Source organism: Calypte anna, chromosome 2 (assembly GCF_003957555.1).
Source record: "Calypte anna isolate BGI_N300 chromosome 2, bCalAnn1_v1.p, whole genome shotgun sequence".
Taxonomy (NCBI): Eukaryota; Metazoa; Chordata; class Aves; order Apodiformes; family Trochilidae; genus Calypte; species Calypte anna.
Genome location: NC_044245.1, coordinates 15,107,087 through 15,127,294, shown reverse-complemented (window position 1 = coordinate 15,127,294; position 20,208 = coordinate 15,107,087). Strand labels below are relative to the sequence as shown.

Here is a 20,208-nt window from a genome sequence, read left to right as displayed (position 1 = left end):
TGTTTCCTGATAGTTTTTAGTTTCTTAGATTTAGCAACAGACTTGGCAACAATCACCAGGTGTTTACCCTAGAAACTTGAGAGCTCAACCAACTGACAGAACACAGTATCAGTTGGTAACTTCAACTACCACTGCATGCCAAAGAGCTTTTCACTTTTAACTCCAAACAAAACCACTAATTGAAGTTATGGCTTACTAAACACAGAGGTACACTTGTTAACAGAATTAACATCACTTTAAGACCCTTAGTTGCCACTTCCTTTTTAAGAGTAGTCGGGTCAACTTAGGCTGTTTTTACTTTGTAACACTGGCAGAAAATCATTGCTCCACTCAAGTTTTCAATTATAATAATGAAGATTTACTATCTTCCATATATATTCTTTGTAGGAACAGTATGGGAGAAAGATAAGATGAAAGGTAAGCAAAATAGATTCCTTTTTGTGCATCAAAACACTAATTAGTCATTTAAATATCTTGTGACTTGATGCTTGAATATTAAATCTCTTTGATTGCATTTTTCCCTAGGGAAAGTTATTTAGTCAAGAGAAGTTCTTAAATCCAAGTATGTGTTCATTTAAAATTACATTTATGCAAAACTGAAGGCAATGCTAAAATCCTATCTATGAAATAGTTATAAATGACTGTTCACACTAGTTTTAAACTGCTTCCTCCCCTCATATTCTTAAGGACTCTTTGCCATCTGTTTATAAAGAAATGCACAACACAAAAATATCTACTGCTTTCCTAAGTATTAGGAAAAAATTCTAACTCAATTCTTCAACTGCTACATAAACGTGTGAGGTCTGCCACATCTTTAGTCAACTACCATGTCTCTCTGTTGTCAACATCAATATAAAACTCAAGAAAAAGCTTTCTGGGGCAACAAGAGCAAAGGAAGGAAATTTATCAAGTTTTAAGAAAGAAGGGGGAAGACTTTAACATAAACTATTTTATATAAGAAGATCTAAATGGATCCAGGAAGACACCTGTGTTTACTGATGGCAAACTTCTGACTGTGGAAAGTGTCTACTTACACATAAAGCTTTGTAGTTTAACTCTAAAAGCTAGATTACACAAACAAAAGCATCACAATAGCCACAGAAACAAGTTTTATAACTAACATTTCCAATTTTTCCCTTACCCATGACTGCATCTCCTTAGCTAGGACATACATCTCCAGCTTTATGGAGGCCATATAGTTACCCTATGTAACTTTCTAGCCTGAAAACTTTCTAGCCAGGCAAACAGTGAAAGACAGCAACCTGACAATTCTACACAAATAAATCAAAGCATGCACATTTGCTCACTTTAACTGGAAATAGACTCGGCAAACAAGCATCATAGTAAACATATCAAGTTTAAAATTCAGGTACAAATGAAAGTTGCTGTCACTCATACTCAGAATCTACTGTATCAATTCAGAATGCATCTACTGCATCAAAAAGCACTCCACAAGCACCCAAGCATAAATACATCCTGCTTAAGTACCACTACTAAATTGGTATCTACCTAGCTTTGAGCACCTTCACTTCACAAAAATACAAACAGAACTGTAAAAAAACCAAAACAAACAAAAAAGACCCCCAGCACACCAACAACCCCACCTTTCACCACTTCATATGAATTTTAGTGGATGTTTTAGCAACTTATAACTTGCACAGAACTTAAAAATACTGTATCATCTTTTAAATGGTAGGCAGTTACACTAGAAAAGCCTCGGAGAGTAGTTACTGAAAGACCAGAACATCTAAAGAGTACTACTCTCCAGAATCATTCAGCCTGAAGACATTTCATAAGAATTCAAAGAATCAGTTAACTTAGAATACAACAATGCCAGAAAGGAACTACATTTAAAAAAGTCGTGTATTTTAATCTTTAGAGAAGTAATTAAGTTTGTTGCCCCTAGAAATAAATACAGGAACTTTACAGCCTGTCACCTCGCAAAGGACAAGGGAAGCCTGACAGCTAGCATAACAGTTCTATCAAACTCTTTTGTTCTGATCACTAGATTTCAAAATGGACTTACATAACTGTATTTCTACAGTCCTATTTGCTGTGCTTAATGCACAAATGGGGAAAACTGCTTATGTTATTAAAAATCTGCAAACACTGAAAATAAGCCACTTCAGCAGGCACCTTCAGCAACAACAGCTACTGAACGTCATATCTTAAGAGTTTGCTGAGTGAATGGTTAAATGGTTCTAAAGTTCGAAAAGGTTTAAGCTTCATTCTCCACCGAGACAGTAAAACTGAAAGGAAAGTAGCAAACTTCTGGTCTCCTAACTCTCATTTCCTTACTTTGTGTAGTACTTCAGGCCTGACTTCAGTAATTCCACGTAGTTAGCATCGTATTTTTACCTACATCACGCCTGTTTCTGAAGGCATTTCTCGGCTCTTCCAATAAGCCTATAAGGAAACCCTAACACTTCCTAACTCTGGCAGCAAATAAAATACAAAAGCGGCACAGAGCTAAGTCCACGCTGGAGCAGCTCAGCCGCAGCCCCGGGTTCCCGCCGGGTTCGCGCAGGCTGGAGGCAGCCGGAGCTTTACTGCCCGCTGAGGAGGCGGCACGCCGCCACAACACGTGCGCGGAGACTCCAGCAAAGACAGCAACAACGCTTCCGCAGCCGGAGCCCCGCTCCGCTCCATTGAGCTCAGCGCAGCTCGGCTCGGCCCGGCCCAGTCCCGCACCAGGGCCCCTGTTTCCCGCCCGCTGCTCGCGCTCCCCCTCCCGCCCTACGCCGGCGCGCGCTCCCGCGCCACCAGCCACAACTTCCGAGCGCCACCCGCCACCGAGCGCCCCCTGCGGCGGCAGCCGGCTCGGCAGCGCCACCCGGTGGGGCAGAGCGGGCACGGCGCCGCCGAGGCCCCGCTCCTCTCCTCCGCTCCTCTCTTCGCCGTTGCCGCACCAGGCCCGGCCCAAGAACCAAGAGACAAAATGGCGGTCGCCCGCGGTGTCACGTGACCCCTTTGTGCCTTTCGGGGCCTCACGAACGGGCCGTCAACCGCGGAGGGGCGCGGGCGGGGGAGAGCGGGGGCCACAAGACAGCGCTAGGGGAAGGTGCGGGTAGGGGCCGCCGGGCTCGGCACCTTCCCACCTCAGGTCCCGGCCCCCCCACCCCCCCCTTCCCGGCGGGCGGGGAGAGCGGGGAGAAGATGGCGGCCATTTTGTGCTTGCGCAGAGGCGAAGGTGGGGGCCCCGGGTGCGGGGGGGATGGAGGGACCCGGCCGAGGGGGGGGGGGGGTCTCACGTACCGACTCCTCTTCCTTCTCCATGCCCGTGGGCATCTGCGGCACGGCCCGGTTAATGGAGGCATATTCGGCCAAGTCGGGCAGGTCCTCGCAGCGGAAGACGGGCAGCGGCTTGGACGCGTCCAGCGCCCGGGCCCGGAACGACAGTTTGCTCATGTTAGGCAGCGATGGCGGCTCCGGCTGGGGAGGGGGGGGCGACAGCAAGAGCGCTCCGAGCTGAGAGCCGGACCCCGCCGAGCGCTCTCATGGAGGGACCGGGGCTCCCCCGGCAGGGCGGGGCGCACTCCGACACGGGGCCCGGCGGCGCCGGCTGGCGCGGCTGGGCTGGGCGCTGGCTCCTCTCCTCCGCCGCTCCGGCTCCGCTCAATACGCCACGGCCAACATGGCGGACATTAAACCTCGACTGGCCGCCTCTTTCAGCCAACCCCAGCGCCACAGCCATTCCCACACTGCATCGCGCAGGGGCGCGGGCACAGCGCCGCCCGGGGGAGAGCGCGCGCAGCGCGGGCACGAGAGCGCGGGCTCGGGAGCGCGGGAGAGCTCGGAGCAGCCGGGCAGCGGCACGGGGGGTACCGGCGGGAGGACAGACGGAGCGAGCGAGGGACGCAGTTCCCGGGGGACGCGGGCCCCGACTCGCGGTGACGGGGAGAGGAGGGAAACGGGGAGGGCTTTTCCTCAGCCTGCTGTCGGGACCGCTCCGCTCGCCTGCCTCCGAGCTGAGCCGGGGAGACAGTGCTCTCCGCTCCTGCGGGGGTAAGGAGGTTCGGCTGGCCCCAAATCCCCGCGTCCCCCCCGGAGTGGGAGAAGCCTCCTCGAGGTAAAGGCAGCAACGCCTTTCCCTGACAGCCCGCTACCTACGGGGAACAGAGGCGGAGGAGACCTGACAAATGCCGGCCCGGACCTTTCCGGTCGCTTAAGGGCCGGCCGGGCGCCGGTCCGAAGGACAGACCGCCCCGAGTGCTAAACTTACCCCGACCCGCGGCCGCCCGGTTCCCTTCGAGCGCGGCGCCCCTCGAGCAAGGGCCGGAGCGGTGCCCGGCGGAGGGGTCCGGCTGAGGGGCCGCCCGGAGAGAGAGAGGCTCCCGGCCTCAGAGCTCGGCCCCGCGGAGACGGCAGCGGCCGCTGTAGCGGGCGTCCCGGGGAGCGAGGCGGCGGCTCTGCCCCCGCGGCGGCACCTGCCCGCCGGACTCGGTCCCTCCTTGCATCGCCGGACCCAGTTCACATTTGTGCTAAACGAAGTAGAAACGCAGACACCTCCCTTAAAAAGCTGAAGAACTCTTAAGACCGGCCACCTCCACAACACCGTTTCCAGCCTGTTTCTCTGAACCTTTCGGAAACTTGGTCCGGTAGCTAAGTGTAGACACGTGAACTACCGTAACCCTCGCTTGTTACCGGTTACGCGTTCAATCGATCTCATTACAGGCAAAGGTGAGAACTAATCTGAGCGTGTCTCATTAGGTAAACTCATTTACGTCTCAATAGTTTGATTAAACACAAGCAGTAGGCTGCTATAAGCAAGCAATAGGAACTGAGTCTCAGTTGGTTCCACATGCTGCCCCAGCCATAAAAATGTCAAAGCCCCATCTCCGACAGGCCCTCGCTAGGGCTGTCTGCTTGAGGAACGCTTCCCGCGCTAATTTATCTTATGCTCTTGCATCAAATGTAATTGTAGTACTATAGTTAAATAAATCTACCTTGAAGTAATGTTTATTTTCATTAAAAGTGACAAAATTCTGTTTTGTTTGAATTTAAGTATCCCTTCACTTTTAAAGTAAAATAATGAAAACTTGTTCTTGTCACATATTGCTCCTGAGAAATGAAACGTTCAGAAATAAAACTTAAATGTAACAAAAGCATTAGAAAAGCCTTATCTTACTTATTAAGAAAAATCTGATACATCTATAATAAAAGCAAAATAATTTTTGTAATTCGCATCACCTCTTTAATAACAGTACCACTGTCCTCAGCTTTAAACACCTCCTAGCCACTGGATGAAATAATGCTAGATGCAATTGTTAGCAGCAGTTTCAAGCCAACTATGTGCATGTCTGAGTTCCCCATAGTTCTGTTTCAGCTGCAAGTCATTTAGCTTCACAGCCTCTGGGACAGGAAATTCTCAATGTAATGCAAGTGGAAGGCAGCTGCTAGTACTTTTAAGAGAGCTTGGTTTTTTGTTTTTCTGGGTGGTTTTGTTTTTTTTTTTTAGGACAGTGGCATGAACTTAGAAACATCATTGTATTCATTCGTATTTCAATAGTTATATCAGAACCAAATGATCAAAATTTGTTACTGCTTTTTAAGCCTATTCTAAAGCTGGAAGCACACACTAGCTAGAAATAGCAGTCCTAAACTATTCCTACAGTAAAATGCACACAGAACATCTACAGATTTTTCAATAAATACTGAATAATTCACTTCATCCAGATAGCAGATGAGGTGATGACAATAAATAAATAGCAACGCATGTCATAGATTGCCTTTGCCTTAGAATGCTAAAGGAAAATGAAATACCTAGCAACTAAGCAAAAAATACAACTCTCCACTTCCACCGATGAAAGAAACACAAAAAATAATTAAAAGCAAAGTATAGAAAATACTCTGAAATACAAAGAAAGAATTTTCAAGTTTAAACATATCCTTAATTGACCCTTGTATTTCTAACCCTACCACAGGTTTAAGAAAAGTGCAGAGCAAGCAGCAAGGACAATAACATTTGGATACAAACAGGACAGTATGCATTGAGGAAGAGTTTTGGCCAGAAGCTCTTGTACTCATCAGCTTTTAATGTTTTGGCAATAAAAGAAATTGCATTTAAGTATTATTAAGTAAACTGAAACTGATTAGTCCTTAAAATTGCCTTAATTAATTTGCTAGTAAGATGAAAAGTGTGATGTTTGAAAGCAATGTGACACCAGTCTTAATTTCTATTCTGCAAAGGCAGTAACAGGAAAAAGTATATAACATACTAATGTTTCTTTTTTGCCTTCCTTTCAGTTAATATATGCAGATATATTTTAAGTTTTTCCTTTTTGCAGAGATCACCAAAATGCTCACATTACATTTTAGGCGTCAGTGCTGCACTATGACAGTAGTTGATCTAAAATTGAAATATTTTGCATAATGACCAAAGTATTCCCTGCTAGGTCTCACTAAAAGATCAGTAGGTGTAAACTCAGTTGTTGTACCAAAAAGCTATGTTTTTCCTTAAAGCCCGAAATAGTTCATGTATTTATACTGAATTTTAACATACAGAAGATGTATCAGTTCATGCTGTGTTGTTTGTCTGGGTTTTGAAGAGGACAGGCACCAACATGACAGGCAAACATGATCCAGTCTCTCTCTACTTTGAAAGTGTACAATGTCCATTTTAAAAACTGACGGTTAATGAACTGCTGGGGTTTTATTCTACAAACTGCTGAAATTGGATCTCTAACTTTGAGCATTTCTTTAAGACTCCATCTTTTATAATCTCAAAATAATTATAAGAACAAGCTTCACTAAAATGAAAGAACTTTGTACATTAGCTATGTAGGTGAGAAATACAGCCATTTCAACAGAAGCTCAAAAGTACTAAATGCAGACTGAGCATTACCAATAACTTGATTCATTGAGCTGCAGAAAGGGGTCTCTCTGATATCATCTAACTCAGGTTGTGAAGCCCAAAAACTTAACTTGTTATTTTGATTTGCATATTCTATGTACGATTGACAAGTTTTATACTAATTTTTGTACTTACTTAGTTTTGTGGCTTAAAACCTCACTGAGTCGAAGAGACTTTCAGTAGTTTCCTTAAGCATGAGTTGTAGTCTTTTGAACAGGGGTTTTGTGTTGTGTCCTATTTAAACCAATCACTGGTTCTAGTCACAAAATATATATGCATACAGGTTGAACTGTGTGTCATTTTTGGTGCTTTTTGGAATCAAGCAACTCTGTATTTTAAGGACATAAAATTCTAGGAAACAGTTGTTCAATTTCTAAAGAATGTAGATTTCGTTTTGGTTTTTAATATTCTTGTACCTACTTAAAACTGTAGCCAACAATTAAACACAGAACATGTTAAAGGCAAAGCAAGTTTCCCATTTGTCAACCATTTAAAAATGGCTCATGCATACAGAAGATAATACCACATTTTGATAAACTGGGGAATATGCTAATCTATGCACTAACTTGCATATCCATAAATATTTGCAATTTTTCTCACTTGGGACAACTTTACACTCTGCTTCTACTGTTGTAGATCTCACTAACTCATTGGTTATTTATGTAGCAATTCTGTTGACCTGTTTTTTGCAGTTTATCTCCATATATACGAACTTGTATGAACTGATGAAAGGTATCACTGGTTGTTCACCTCTCCCCCACACCCTTCAATAATCAAATACTAAAAAATGACACATCATGAAGTTCCCATATTCTTGTTTCTTCCCCGAATGACTTACTCTTAGGGATATTTGGAAATATATAGGTGGCTCTTCTGTTCTCAAGTAAACTATTATGGATTCTGTGTGCTTTTTCCTGTTTTACATTTGCTAGTGATGTTTCCATTCAATTTGCCCCTAATGTATCTTTTTGTTGTTGATTATGCTTTATAATATTACAGATAGCTATATTGTTTTAAATAATCTCAGTGAACTACCAGGAGTTTGGTGTAAAATGAGATAAATGCAGGCAACTATTAAACTAGAAGTTGTTATTTTATAAAATGTGAAATTACAGTAGTAAGTAGAAGCATACAGAAAGTATCTTAAAGAACAAGGACATAAACCATAAATAAACTGATGTAATTCACAGCCAATTTCACTTAATTCACTGGCGTTAACTGCCTGGTTTGAAAGAGATAACGGAATTGTCAAACCTATTTGAAGAGCTCAGCCACTATACTACACAAAACTGGTGTTAAACACCTCTGTGATAACTTCTGCCATTTTTTAGAAAGATAATTTAGTGTTTCATAGTTTTGGTCTCTCAAAGAATGGTACGACAGAGTCAGTTATTTTAGGGGTTTATGGTTGAGATGCAAATAGGCACAAAGCCTGTTTGAAGTTCTTTCTGGATCAAAATTTGAAGTAGTGACCAAGAAAATATCTTCTTCAATTCTTATTAAATGAGGGGAAAGTAAGTTGTCTTACATATACACAAACTTTTGTTTCTGCATTGGGCAAGTAGGTACATGTAGCACATGGCCAGATCTTTTTGTTAGCTTTCATTTTTTGTTAGTATTTCCAATTTAACTAAAAAGAGATGAGAAGGCATACTACTGCATTTAATCTCCTATTTCTGTTACTGTTCAGCAGCTAGTAAGTAAATATAATCCTTTAGAATCCAAGGCTGCAAAAAAAAATTAAATAAATAATAATTTAAAAATTTTAAAGCCTTGTAAAGCAAGAAGCTCAGAAGTGTTAAACATGAGCATGTTATTTTTCCACTATAAAACCAGTGATTGCTCTTCTCATAAACATTATTTTACTAGAAATGACCAGTAAAGTAGCATTACAAAACTAGTTTTGTCAGTAACAGGCAGAACTAAAACACTTTGCAACAAAGTCTGGAAGTCAAACAGTTTGTTGCAAGTGTCCATACTTAACACTGGGGGAGGAATTACAACCTGATGGGTTTCACATTTTGAAACTTGAGGCAGAAAACTCACACAGCATTATGTTGCATTAGGTATGCTAATGCTAACAAAACCAAGATAGGATGAAATAATGAGCAATATTTCTGTCACTTCTCAGGCTCTCTGTGGGAACCTGGCACTAAGTAAGGTGTTGTCTTTAACAGCACTGGTTTAAGATATTGTGGTCACACGTTCTGCTCTGACATTTGTTCTTCCTTCTCCATAGCACACTGTCCCTTCATTTGTATCAGCACAGTTGTCTATGGAGCTTCACTGAGTACCAAGTGGGAATCCAATCAGATACTTTCACAGCTCAGCAAAAAAAAACAAACAAACAAACAAACAAACAAAAAAAAACCAAAAAACCACCAAAACCCAAACCAACTACATAAATCAGAATAAAAGCCCATGTTAGAAGTTATGTTCCCCCAGCAGGTACAACTAACTACCACTGTCCTCTTCCTTCACATGATCCAGTTTGTGAAGACTGCCTAATACAGTCTGGAATTATAAGACATGTTCAAAAAGGATTTTAAAATTATAAAAGTGTATATGCAATTTAATGTGCACTCAAAAAGTAATGCACTATAATATGTTATCTTTGAAAACTTTTGCCAACAAAACTGGTGTCTGAGCTAATCTATACATGAAGGATTTCTTGTATTCTTTCATACTGATGACATATCACTGTGTATGGGTGGGGTTTTTATAGTTCCAAGTACATATATAACAGGCAAAATTTTTCCACAGGTGAAAGAAGTTAGATGACAATTTAGTGGTGTAGTCTTACTTGAGAAATGTGTCATCAGCCATACATACTCATGGAGTCCAACATCCTCGGGGAAACTTAATTGGAAAGGTGTCATGCCACTGAGCTATAGCCAAAAGAGGAGGAATAGACACTAGACAACAGTATTCTTGCTGAGAAGACAAAGCTGAGAGAGGAGCAGTGAAAGCTATTACCACATCTCTACTTTTGCAACTATAGCTAAGTTCCTAGAGATGGTGGAGGCAGCTGCAGAAGCAGCATAAAGACTGCAAGAGGAACCAAAGATATAGGATTATTATTTTACAGAACTGACATTTGTCTGAACATCACCTGTACAGATAGAGCCCCTTTAACCATTCTCTTGCCTAAAATGTATCTGAAAGGACAAAGAGTTTGTGGGAGCTTTTTGCTACTGTTAGCAACAAGTTTTCTTTATATGGCTTTTGTGGGAGCCTCAAGTTTTTATGTGCATAGAGAAAATATGTAATAGTGGAGGCACTCATTCTGTTATATATAGGGGTAGCAAACAGGAAAAAAATAATTCTAGGACTTCTGTATTGAAATATATCTTTCCCCACTTATATTTTACTGGCTTCAGAGTAGTTATCCTACAGGTTAAAAGGTTTCTCCTTTACTCTTCCATATATGCATTCCCTCCGAAATATCATACTAGAGACAGCTTGAATTCTTGCTCTAGTCATCTTCTCCAGCATCTCAAACCTTAAAAGATTTTGGGGAATAAGTAGTAAGACAGACAAAATGTTCATATTTAATCTTTTCACAAAGTTTAAGAGGAAAAAAAACAAAGAAATAAGAAAAAGGAGGACCAACCCTCCCAAATGTCTAACTTTATGGTCTCAGAATTATTTTTGTTTTTAACTTTTATCCAAAACATGTTGTATTCTGAAATACAAAACAATAATAATAGTAAAATCACAATTTATTTTTCTCTCATGCTAATTATTCTAAATACTGTGGTAAATAAAACCTGATCTGGGCCAGCAGGGTAGTCGCTTCTTTGGCCAGACCTCTGCAAACATTGGTTTATAAGGCATAATTAATTTCTGACTCAAGTGAAGCTAATCATAGGATTATCTATTGTCTTGGGTTAGTGTAGTAGTGTTTGGAAATGGAGACACACACTGCTATTTCCAGTAGAAGAGCCAGCCGCAGAAGGGCAAAAATCTTATCCTTTTCACATTGGAAATACAAAGGAGTGGGCATTAAGACAAAACCAAATCATTAAGATCTAATAAACCAAAACAAACCCCACTGCAATCACATACAACACACCACCAGGTAAACCTTAGGTTGCCACCATGTTTACACATTGTGTTTACTCCTGGGATAAAGGAGCATACAAGGGGTAGCATAGTAGGGGACAAGCTACATCCCTTTGCATAACTTTGTAAAGAGTTTACTACGTTACTGTTAATTTCATGGCTTTACATATGTGCAAATATATAGCAAATTCAATGCAGGTAGGCTTGTATATTCTAACTCTGTAAGTTTAGTTTTTAAAATAAATAATTTACTTTAATATCCAAGATAGGATTTCTGTCATACAAGTAAATCTACAAAGAATGTTTCAAGTAGTTCAGAGCTTCTGGATAGTATGGTTCAGGTATTTGCAGAACTTCAAAATTATATTGCTGATGGCATATATATATATATATATATATTGCTGGCATATTAGAATTAAGAGGTATTTTCTACATGGATGTGTTTAGATTGGGATTGGGTGCAAGCTTTTTTTTTTTCCCAACTTTTTTTTTAATGTTAGTGGGATCTACCTACCTACCCACCTCATGAATTCCAGACCAAATGAACAGGATTCTCTACTACAGGCTATACCATCTTTACTTAGACTAAATACATTTCTCCAAAGAAAGGGAAAACAAATAACTTAGATTTTTGAATTTCAGAAGTCTGATGTTAGTAGTTTTCAAGAACAGGAAAAATCTTTCAACCTCACATGTGGATTCCTTTATATTACACACTATGGTTTGATATATACTTCTAAATAAAGCTTAAGATAGAATGTTATGGAGATACTATTTGTCGTTTGGGATACAAATTCATCATGACCATATCTATAACCAAACTCTTATATATACACTTCAGAAAACTCTAATTAATAACACTGGGGTTTGTGTGTGTGTATGTGAAGAAAGGCAATGAATTAAGTTTGAATATTTATATATATATCCAGCAGAGGAGGCTAGATCTGAATACAAAACTGCTAATTTGTTTTGGTTTGGTTTGTTTTTCAGATTATAACATAAGAGGCATAAAAATGGAAAACTCTGATAGGATTATCCTGAAGAAGATACATTTTCAGAGGTATTTTAACATTTAGAGAATGCAAAAAACTTATAAGAGTTCAGCAGATGATGAGAAGAAAATAGTTTTGGTTTAGATGCAAATACAACATTTCCTAGAGAAGAAAGATGGAGAGCTCATTATATTAGGTCATTTTCTCTGTGTCTCTAATGCAAGTGGTCTGAGTAAACCCAAACCAATGTGGTATCATTGGCATTTTCTTCTACTGCCCTCCCTCCGGTGAAATCCCCAAGTCTTGTGTAAGGGCAACCTGAGAAAAACAATGCAGTAGAAAGTAGTTATCTCAAATGATTTAGAGTAGAAGCAGTTAAGGCTTTCACCTCCTCACCCCACTCCACCACAGTCACTTCATTCTCATTCTCTTGTTAAGTAATGTGTTCATTTTACTGTTGCCTGGGACCCTGTTCTGTCCAAGAGAGGACAACAGACACTGCCATGAACACAGGGGTCTGTGCACAAGCCAGGTACTGGTCACAAGTTAACTTGATTTGTAAGCAACTCAAGAAAAATATTAGAACAAAAACACATGACCTAAGTAAAATAAAACTAATAATCATGGGAGAACATAGAATATAGGAAGGAAAAGAGTTTCTCACATTAGAGTAGCTCATCTGAAAGTTTTTATGACTACTCCTTCCAAATCCCACAGATTCCTACAGGACTCAGTTTTGAGTTGGGAAATTGTTTCAGAGATGACCAAAGAAATCAGAATATTTCCTTATGGAATCTTCATTCTTTATGTGATTATAAGTGGACATAAGCTAAACAGAATGTGTATATACAGACTGAGACTTTATTTCCCCTATGTTATCCAGCATGGTTTCTCCTTAAAAGATGCCAACTGTGACATTTGAATTGCAAATACACTGTCACATTGACTAAAGGTATCAACATAATCTGTCTTGTGTAGATGACTTTAAGACCATCAAGTCACCAGGGTAACATGCCTTGTCTTTGCCTGGCATTACAGATGAAAAGCTGTGAGGTAAAAGGACCCTTTGAAGAAATTATTCTTTAAATTATCCTTTTAGTCATCAGGTTATGGCAGCACCAACATTTCTAACAGATATAGGACATAAGGGATGCCTGCAATGCTGAAAGGCCCAGATCTGAGTCAGCTTTTTCTTTTTTTTTTTTTTTTTTTTTCTAGGCTCTTTGAACAAACATGGAAAATTGTCTCTTATTTGTGAATATTCAAGATGCACACACCTGTGAGGCCATGGAGGTCTTGCTTCCAATTAACAAATGCCCCAAAGCTCTGAATGGGTGAGGATTAAGAACTAACTTTTCATTACCTAAATCATGCTCTAGTTGGTATTTAAAAATTAAAATATGGTTTATCTCACAGTAGAAATACAAAATTGGGGTGCTGGGATGTGCTTTTTTGTTCTTTGGGGTTTTTTAAAGATGTAATTTATTTGACCTGTTTCTTTTCAATTACTGGGATGACAGACTTAACACTACTCATCTAAATCAGGTAAAGCAAGTTCTACACTAAGTGTTTACAATCACAATAAGTGATTTCAGTTTACTCAGAAGCATAGCTACAGTTAATCCACTGAAATATGAGATAATACCACTTTACGGGCTCATTACCTAGATACCTGCCTTGTAGGCATGGGTCCCAGAGAAAAAACAAAATGGAACATGACAAAAAGAGGACTGTGCTGGGAGAGATAAATCCTTGGTTCTGCTCACTGCTCCTGGGGCTTCCTACATTTTGCATTAAAACATTATTCAATAAAATCCATGAAGTAGTCCCAGAAACAGGTACGAGATCCAGCCCATCTCTTTCATTTTTCCTCTGGGAATCCCAGTGCTCAACACATTGTACAATCTAACTCCTTCTTTTCCCATTTCCTAGCATTTTTTACTCCAAAGTGGTCCAGATTGTCTCGCCCAACAGAAGATGGAGAATCAGCATTACAACTTTTGCAACCATTTATTCCAGGTTTGAATTCATGAGGACTGAGGGAGACCTAGATTTTAGAGCTCTTGATATTTTGCTAGTGCTCAAACCAACAGGCTTTGGCATCCATAACTATTATTTTCTGCTGGATGGTATTGTGCACTTCTGAGCAACTTTCTGTTTACCATCTGGGGCCTCCATAATGGCATCTCAGCTCCCTGCAGGAGCAGTGCAGACCAGTACTTGTGCTATTTGGCAGCTGCCATCTCTCTCTGTTGTTGATACAGGGAGAAAGGCATACAAAATAATATTTTAGCAAACACACTTTTTAAGCATTGCAATACCTGCTTTAAGGGTCAAATTCTGACTACCAGTTTCAGGCTGTAGTTATTATCATTAGGGAATTTATGAACAAAACATCCTACTAAGGAAATCTGTAGTATTGGTATCTTGCTCCTGGGGCCAAATGACAGTTCAGTGGTAACACGATATACTGGAAACATGACTTAGCTAAGAATCTAAAGAAGTCTCTGAGAGCTGAAGCCACTGGTATGTGGTCATATGTGTTCAAGGCATATTTTGTTGCTTATGAGAACAAGCCAGAAAAAAAGTTGTTTCAAAGCACTGATATTTCCCTCCCTGCACATTTACTAAAGCATTTAAAAATCTAGGATTGTCTCAAGGATTTGGACCTCTTCACTACAACACCTACTATAGATGGTAGAGCAGATTATTTCATAACACTGAAAAGTCATACAGATATTATTTGGAAGAAGTGTGGAGGAACTTAAATTTTAGAATAACAGTCTGAAGCAAGCAAGAAATGTATCATCCTTTTTCACATCTGTGAAATAGGTGACTCTTTAAGCAAGACAGAAAAAAAGCTCTAACTTGATGCTGACATGAATGATATGATGTATTACAGGTAAAGTCAGGAAGGGTGAGAAACAAGACTCCATGTTACAATGTTTGGAACATGAAGAAAACACCTTTTCCTCCCTTTCTTGCAACCTTGATGAGTACTGAATCAACTCATCTGAGTAGTGATATATGAGTGAGTGAAGCAGCAGTTATGGCTTTTATTTGAGCAGAATCCCAAATAATGTTCTTTTATACCACTAGAACTCATCTGGGGAAAAGTCTTCACATTATTATTGGCTAATTTTGGAAGCCTGGGATGTACACATTACACTCCTGTGACAGCTGTAGACAGCCAGCCATCTTAACTCTGGAGCTCTTACTTCAGTATAGAAAATTGGCACTATCAGAGGAATGTTTTGAAGGCATGCAGAACATTTTGGCCATTCAGGATGAGTTAAGATCTTGGACAAGATTATTTCCTTTGTAGTAGGATGCTAAACTTCAAATGGCTTTAAGTCAGGAGAGCCAAATATTTTTGAGAGGAGAGTCTGTATATAGAGTTTCTAGGCAAAAAGGATGTTGTATTGGGAAAAAATATATTTGTTTTGCTATCTTAGAAGGAAGGGATCTATACGGGACAAAAGTAACAAATTTACCAATAGATAGGTAGGTAGGTGGGTAGATAGATAGATAGATAGATAAACTCTTATGCTTTAGGTCCTGGTATTACAGAAAGGCATTTCAGATGGAGCAAGGTGGGTAAAACACATAAGCAACACAGAGCTACCCCTAAGTAATCACTCGTCCAGGCCTTTCTGCAGAAGATGCAAGAGGTAAATTAGTTGCTATTTGGCCTTGAGAGGATGCTAAGCCTAAATCAACTCTTATTCCATTTTGGCAACACATCTGCTGGGAGATATTTCATGTTCAAAAATGGCTCAAAAAGGAAGGGTGAAGTGAGGAAACCCCTGAGTTGTAAAACATCAGCACTTCACTCCTGTCACAGTAAACTTCATGGTAGGAGTGAGAATTGACACTTTCATCAAATGCAGCATCCAAGTTGAAAAACCATAACCAGTGTTAAACAGTGGCCCTAACTGGGAGAAAGAGAAGCAAATGTGAAGTTTCTGTCCAGCATTCCTGTTCTTGCTGACTTCACAGACCTAGAAGGTTCCTCTGAGCAGCAAGATCACTAGCAATCCTGTTAATTCATGGCTTGCATGTATAGGCTGCAGTCACAACAAATCATCATTGTCATGGTCCAGAATGACAAGAGGAGCAGAAGCATGAAATTTCCATCAGTAGTTTATAATTTGCTCAGTACTGTTGTCCATGGATGAGCAAACTGAACACAGGTCTACACGACGTAAAGAAGAAAAATAAAGTTGTACCTGGATTACTCAGATGTAGATAACCCAGTGATTCCCTAAGATTTATAAGTATTGTAATAGATTCAACAATTTGCTCTACTTCAGTTGGCATAACCCAAAATATCAACCTTGTGACCTAGCGATTAAGTCTCAAAGATGGAAGATATCCAAAATCCACACTTTCTCAGAGGACCCATATCTTGGCGTTGTTCTCAAGACCTGAGAGTCATAGCAGAACACTGAAGATGTAATGGTCATATTGCACTGTCATAGGCCAACAGGTCTCTGCTTCAGCCAAGGCTTTATAAAAGATCTTGTCTGACATAGGAGAGATGATAAAATCTGACTGCTTTCTTGGATATTGATGTCTCTTATTGGAAGAAGGTTACAAGATACATTTACTAAGAATATTTTATTTTCCTTAAAAAAAACCCCAAACAAACAATAAAACAAACAAAACCAAACCTAGGAACAAACAAGACATTAACAAAATGCCAACAAAATAAAACAGCAACAAAAAAGTAAAGATCTGCTTGAAGCTGTGGATCAGTTTCCATAAAACTAAATAACTTAGTGAAAAAATTTTACTCAAAAGCTAAATCTAAATGCATTTTTGCAGATTAAAATGCTCATGAGAGGTTTAGAGACTGTTTCAAACAGTCCAGTATTTGTCAAATTTATTCTTTGAAAATATTGAAGACACTGAAATGTAGAATAGATGTGAGGGTCTCTGAAATTGTCAGCTTCATATCACTCCAAAACAATAGGCACATAGATTCCTTAAAAAAGTGTTAATCTTAGTGTTAAATTTATTCCTGAACTTGTCAAGTTTTCTAATACATGCTCTGATCATAGACTTGACTATGTTTTTCCACCCATCTTCTTAAAACATTAATCATTTCTGTTTTCTTAAGCACCTAATATGGATGTTAGCAGAAAGTCTTTTAAAATATTTGCACTTAGAACCCAGGTGATCTGTAGGTTTTAACAAAAGAAAACAAAACACATTAATATATATCTATTTATAAATATATGTAAAAACGCATGCTCCAGCTAGCAACAGGAAAGAGAAAACCCACCCACCTCAGGTGAATCCTGCTACCATCTGAAGGGCTGTATTAGGCTTTCCTTTCTTTCTAATCTCACCTTCATAAGCAACCCAAACTCCTACAGACCTCCACGAGAAATTTGCATATGCAGGGACACGAGCAAGAGGGACCTTAAGGTGTAATAACCAGCAGTGAATGTAACCTTAACTTCACAACAAGCAAACAATGGACTAGTTGCACAATAAACGTGTGCCAAAGCCTTCCATATTGTATGGAAAAATAATTTTAAATCCTTTCATCTGCAGCCACCGTAAAATAATTTTGGGGGTGGGGCCGAAAAATCTCATTACTGAAGAAAGCTGGTCTCTAGGTACAGGATTGGGGGCGGAGGGGAGGGGGAAGAGGGGGAATAAATAAATAATAATAAAAAATCAGCTTCATTACACAAACCACCGAAAGGGTGAGGTCATGCCTGCTCCGGGCGGTAGTTCACGCAACATCACAGTTTTTCAGAGATACAATTCCATCGTCTTTCTAACACATCTGCGGTTACTTTTGATACAGAGAAAAGGGAAAGATACAATAGATGAAGCCGTGCCCCACCTTCCCCCCGGCCCCCCCGCCGCGCCGGGGACAAACCCGCGGAGCCGCGCAGCGCCGCCAGCGCCGGGCCAGGCAAAACAAAAAAGATCTCCCACCGGGTGGAAAAAAATGCGCCTAGAAAAATGCCAGAAATTACAAAATGTCTCCCAAATGTACCTTCTTGGAGGAAAAAGAACAAACAAACAAATCACTCGCCCCCCTCCTCAAATCCCTCCCTCCCCCCATCTAAATGAAGTGTGGTGAAATAAGAGTCTTTATATAACTAATGCTTTAAGCTAATTGCCACAAGAGCGCTAATTTGTTAATAAAAAGGTCACTGTTTAGTAAGACGCATAACTTAATATAAACCCTGTTATGTCAATCTCCACCTTCACCGTACCAAGGGCAGTTTTCTCCCGTACTTTAGACCAGAGTAATCCATCAAGAGCCATCACAAATGGCATTGTAAACTCTTTTAGCCACAACCAGACCATATAGCAGCAACATAATACGCTTCTTTATATATTAGAGCTGGATTAGATTTATTAAGACAATCACATATTTAGTCCTGGATCCGCTTATTACTCGGCAAAGAAAACCCCCAAACAAAAAGCCATAAGCAAAAAACACCAAGTCTATCTCAAAAATATTTTGGTTCTCATGCTCTTAAATTGAACTTAAATTGCTGTTAAGCTTCGCGTGTATAAAATTTTAAAGAGGAAACAAAACTGACTTCAGTAATTGTCGATATTAAGGAGACATCGCTGGGTGGGATACACAGGAGATCAAAGCTAAGAAAAATACAAGGCTACGTTTTGTTCATCAACAAAACGAAAACCCTCCCAGCACTGATATACGCCAAAAAAATGCAGCAACGAATATTTTTGGTCAAAATTACAAACTTACCTTTGGAGAAGGCAGTCCTTGAAAAAAGGCTGTAACAATATGGACTGAATACTCTCTCTCCTACAACCAGCCACCTCCATGCTGCAAAGGGCTCTCCGAACATCCTTAAAATATTTCGCAAATGCAAAAAGTGAGACTTTTTTTTTTTTTTTTTTCCCCCTTTTTCTCCCCCCCATCTCTTCCAGGATCGCCAGGCGGGGAAGGAGGCGGCTTCCCCGGGGGTCTGCGGGCGATGCCGGGGGCGACCGGGAGCCGGGGCGGGGGAGCCCGGCGCCACCGGGGTCACAACTTTGCCGGGGCCGGCGGTGGCTTCGATGGGCTCCGCGGGCAGCGGCCCCCCCGCCCCCCCGCCGCCGCTGCTACCGCTACCGCCGCCTGGAAAAATGCAGTGTGCCATTTTACACCCGCCTTTGAAACACACAGGACCAAAGTCTAGCGCTGGTTTTCGGTGACACTGCAAAACTACGGCTCTCTCCACGCAACCCCCCCGCCCGACTCATCTCTCCCTTCAATGAGAGCAGCCGCCTCTAGAGAATTAATAAAGAAAGACAGATGGAGAAAATAATTCCGAGACTTTGCGGTTCCCCCAACCCCCGCCGCCCCAGCCCCCCCTTCTGCCTCCCCCCCAACCCCGAAGCAAGTTTCTGTCCACCAGCGCATCCCCCCCGCGGCTCCCAGCCCGGCCGCACTTGGGCAGTCTCGCCGCATCTGAAACAGCCAGTCATGCCTGAAACAAAATCCATGATTCCTGGAAAGTGGGGAGGCTCTAATCCCAACAAATACTCCATTTACTTACAAATATAAATACCTACCTTTGAAAGAGCTAAATTAACACTAAATTCAACAGATACATCCGTTATGGCAGGAATAGTTTTTCCATAAATACTGTTTTAAAAACCCCTCCTTATACTGAGTGACAGAATTCTACCATGCTGCCCACAAACAAAATGGCTGTGGCACCGAGTTTTTTGGTTCCTCCCACTGTGCCTCCCCCTGGCCTCCAGGAAGTGGTAGAAATCCAAAATAAAATCCGCACGAAAAGTACAATGCATCGTCTAAACTCCGCACGGCACAACCAGACATCACGAGTAGTAAAGCAGATTTACCAACGTTGTACTTTCTCGAGGATTTTTATTGTTTTTAAAAGGGCATCAATCACTGGGAATTTACATCACTGTGTAATCTGAACTTCCTGCTTTACATATTTATAAGGTCTTTCACCTATCTTGGCAGGCTTTCAAATTAAGTGGGTTGGGAAATTTGACGCTGTGGCTCCAGTTTGTGAGCTGAGTCAGGTAGTAACTGCTGGAGCTGTGCTGAGAAAAGACGGGCAAATTCTAACACTTTCAGTTTTCATCGCGAAATAAAATTACCCCCTCTCAAATATCACAGTCTCCTAAGTGAGCACGTAGGCGCCGAGAGGACACTGGAATGAGGATTCTCAGCGGTAACTGAAATTTAGGCCTTTTGCCCATAAATACACACTGTAATATTTATGTTTTCTCATTTGTGCTTCACAGTAGTCTGCCTGAATAATAATTTCTGTGGAAATA

General features: G+C 41.0%; 1 protein-coding gene across 5 annotated transcripts in view; it reads right to left on the bottom strand.

Moving 5' to 3' along the window:
- The window catches only part of EPC1 (enhancer of polycomb homolog 1), a 59,646-nt gene extending 40,773 nt beyond the window's left edge, over positions 1 to 18,873 (bottom strand). For 2 of the 5 annotated variants that reach the window (XM_030445231.1, XM_030445233.1), the window contains exon 1: positions 3,256 to 3,687. In XM_030445231.1, the coding sequence (XP_030301091.1) occupies positions 3,256 to 3,408 (153 nt within the window). In that variant the 5' untranslated portion in view covers positions 3,409 to 3,687. Of the gene's footprint in view, positions 1 to 3,255; positions 3,688 to 18,655 lie in introns of those variants that run through there. The other 3 variants (XM_030445232.1, XM_030445235.1, XM_030445236.1) reach the window with 2 other exon arrangements.
- Between the last annotated feature and the right edge of the window lie 1,335 nt (positions 18,874 to 20,208).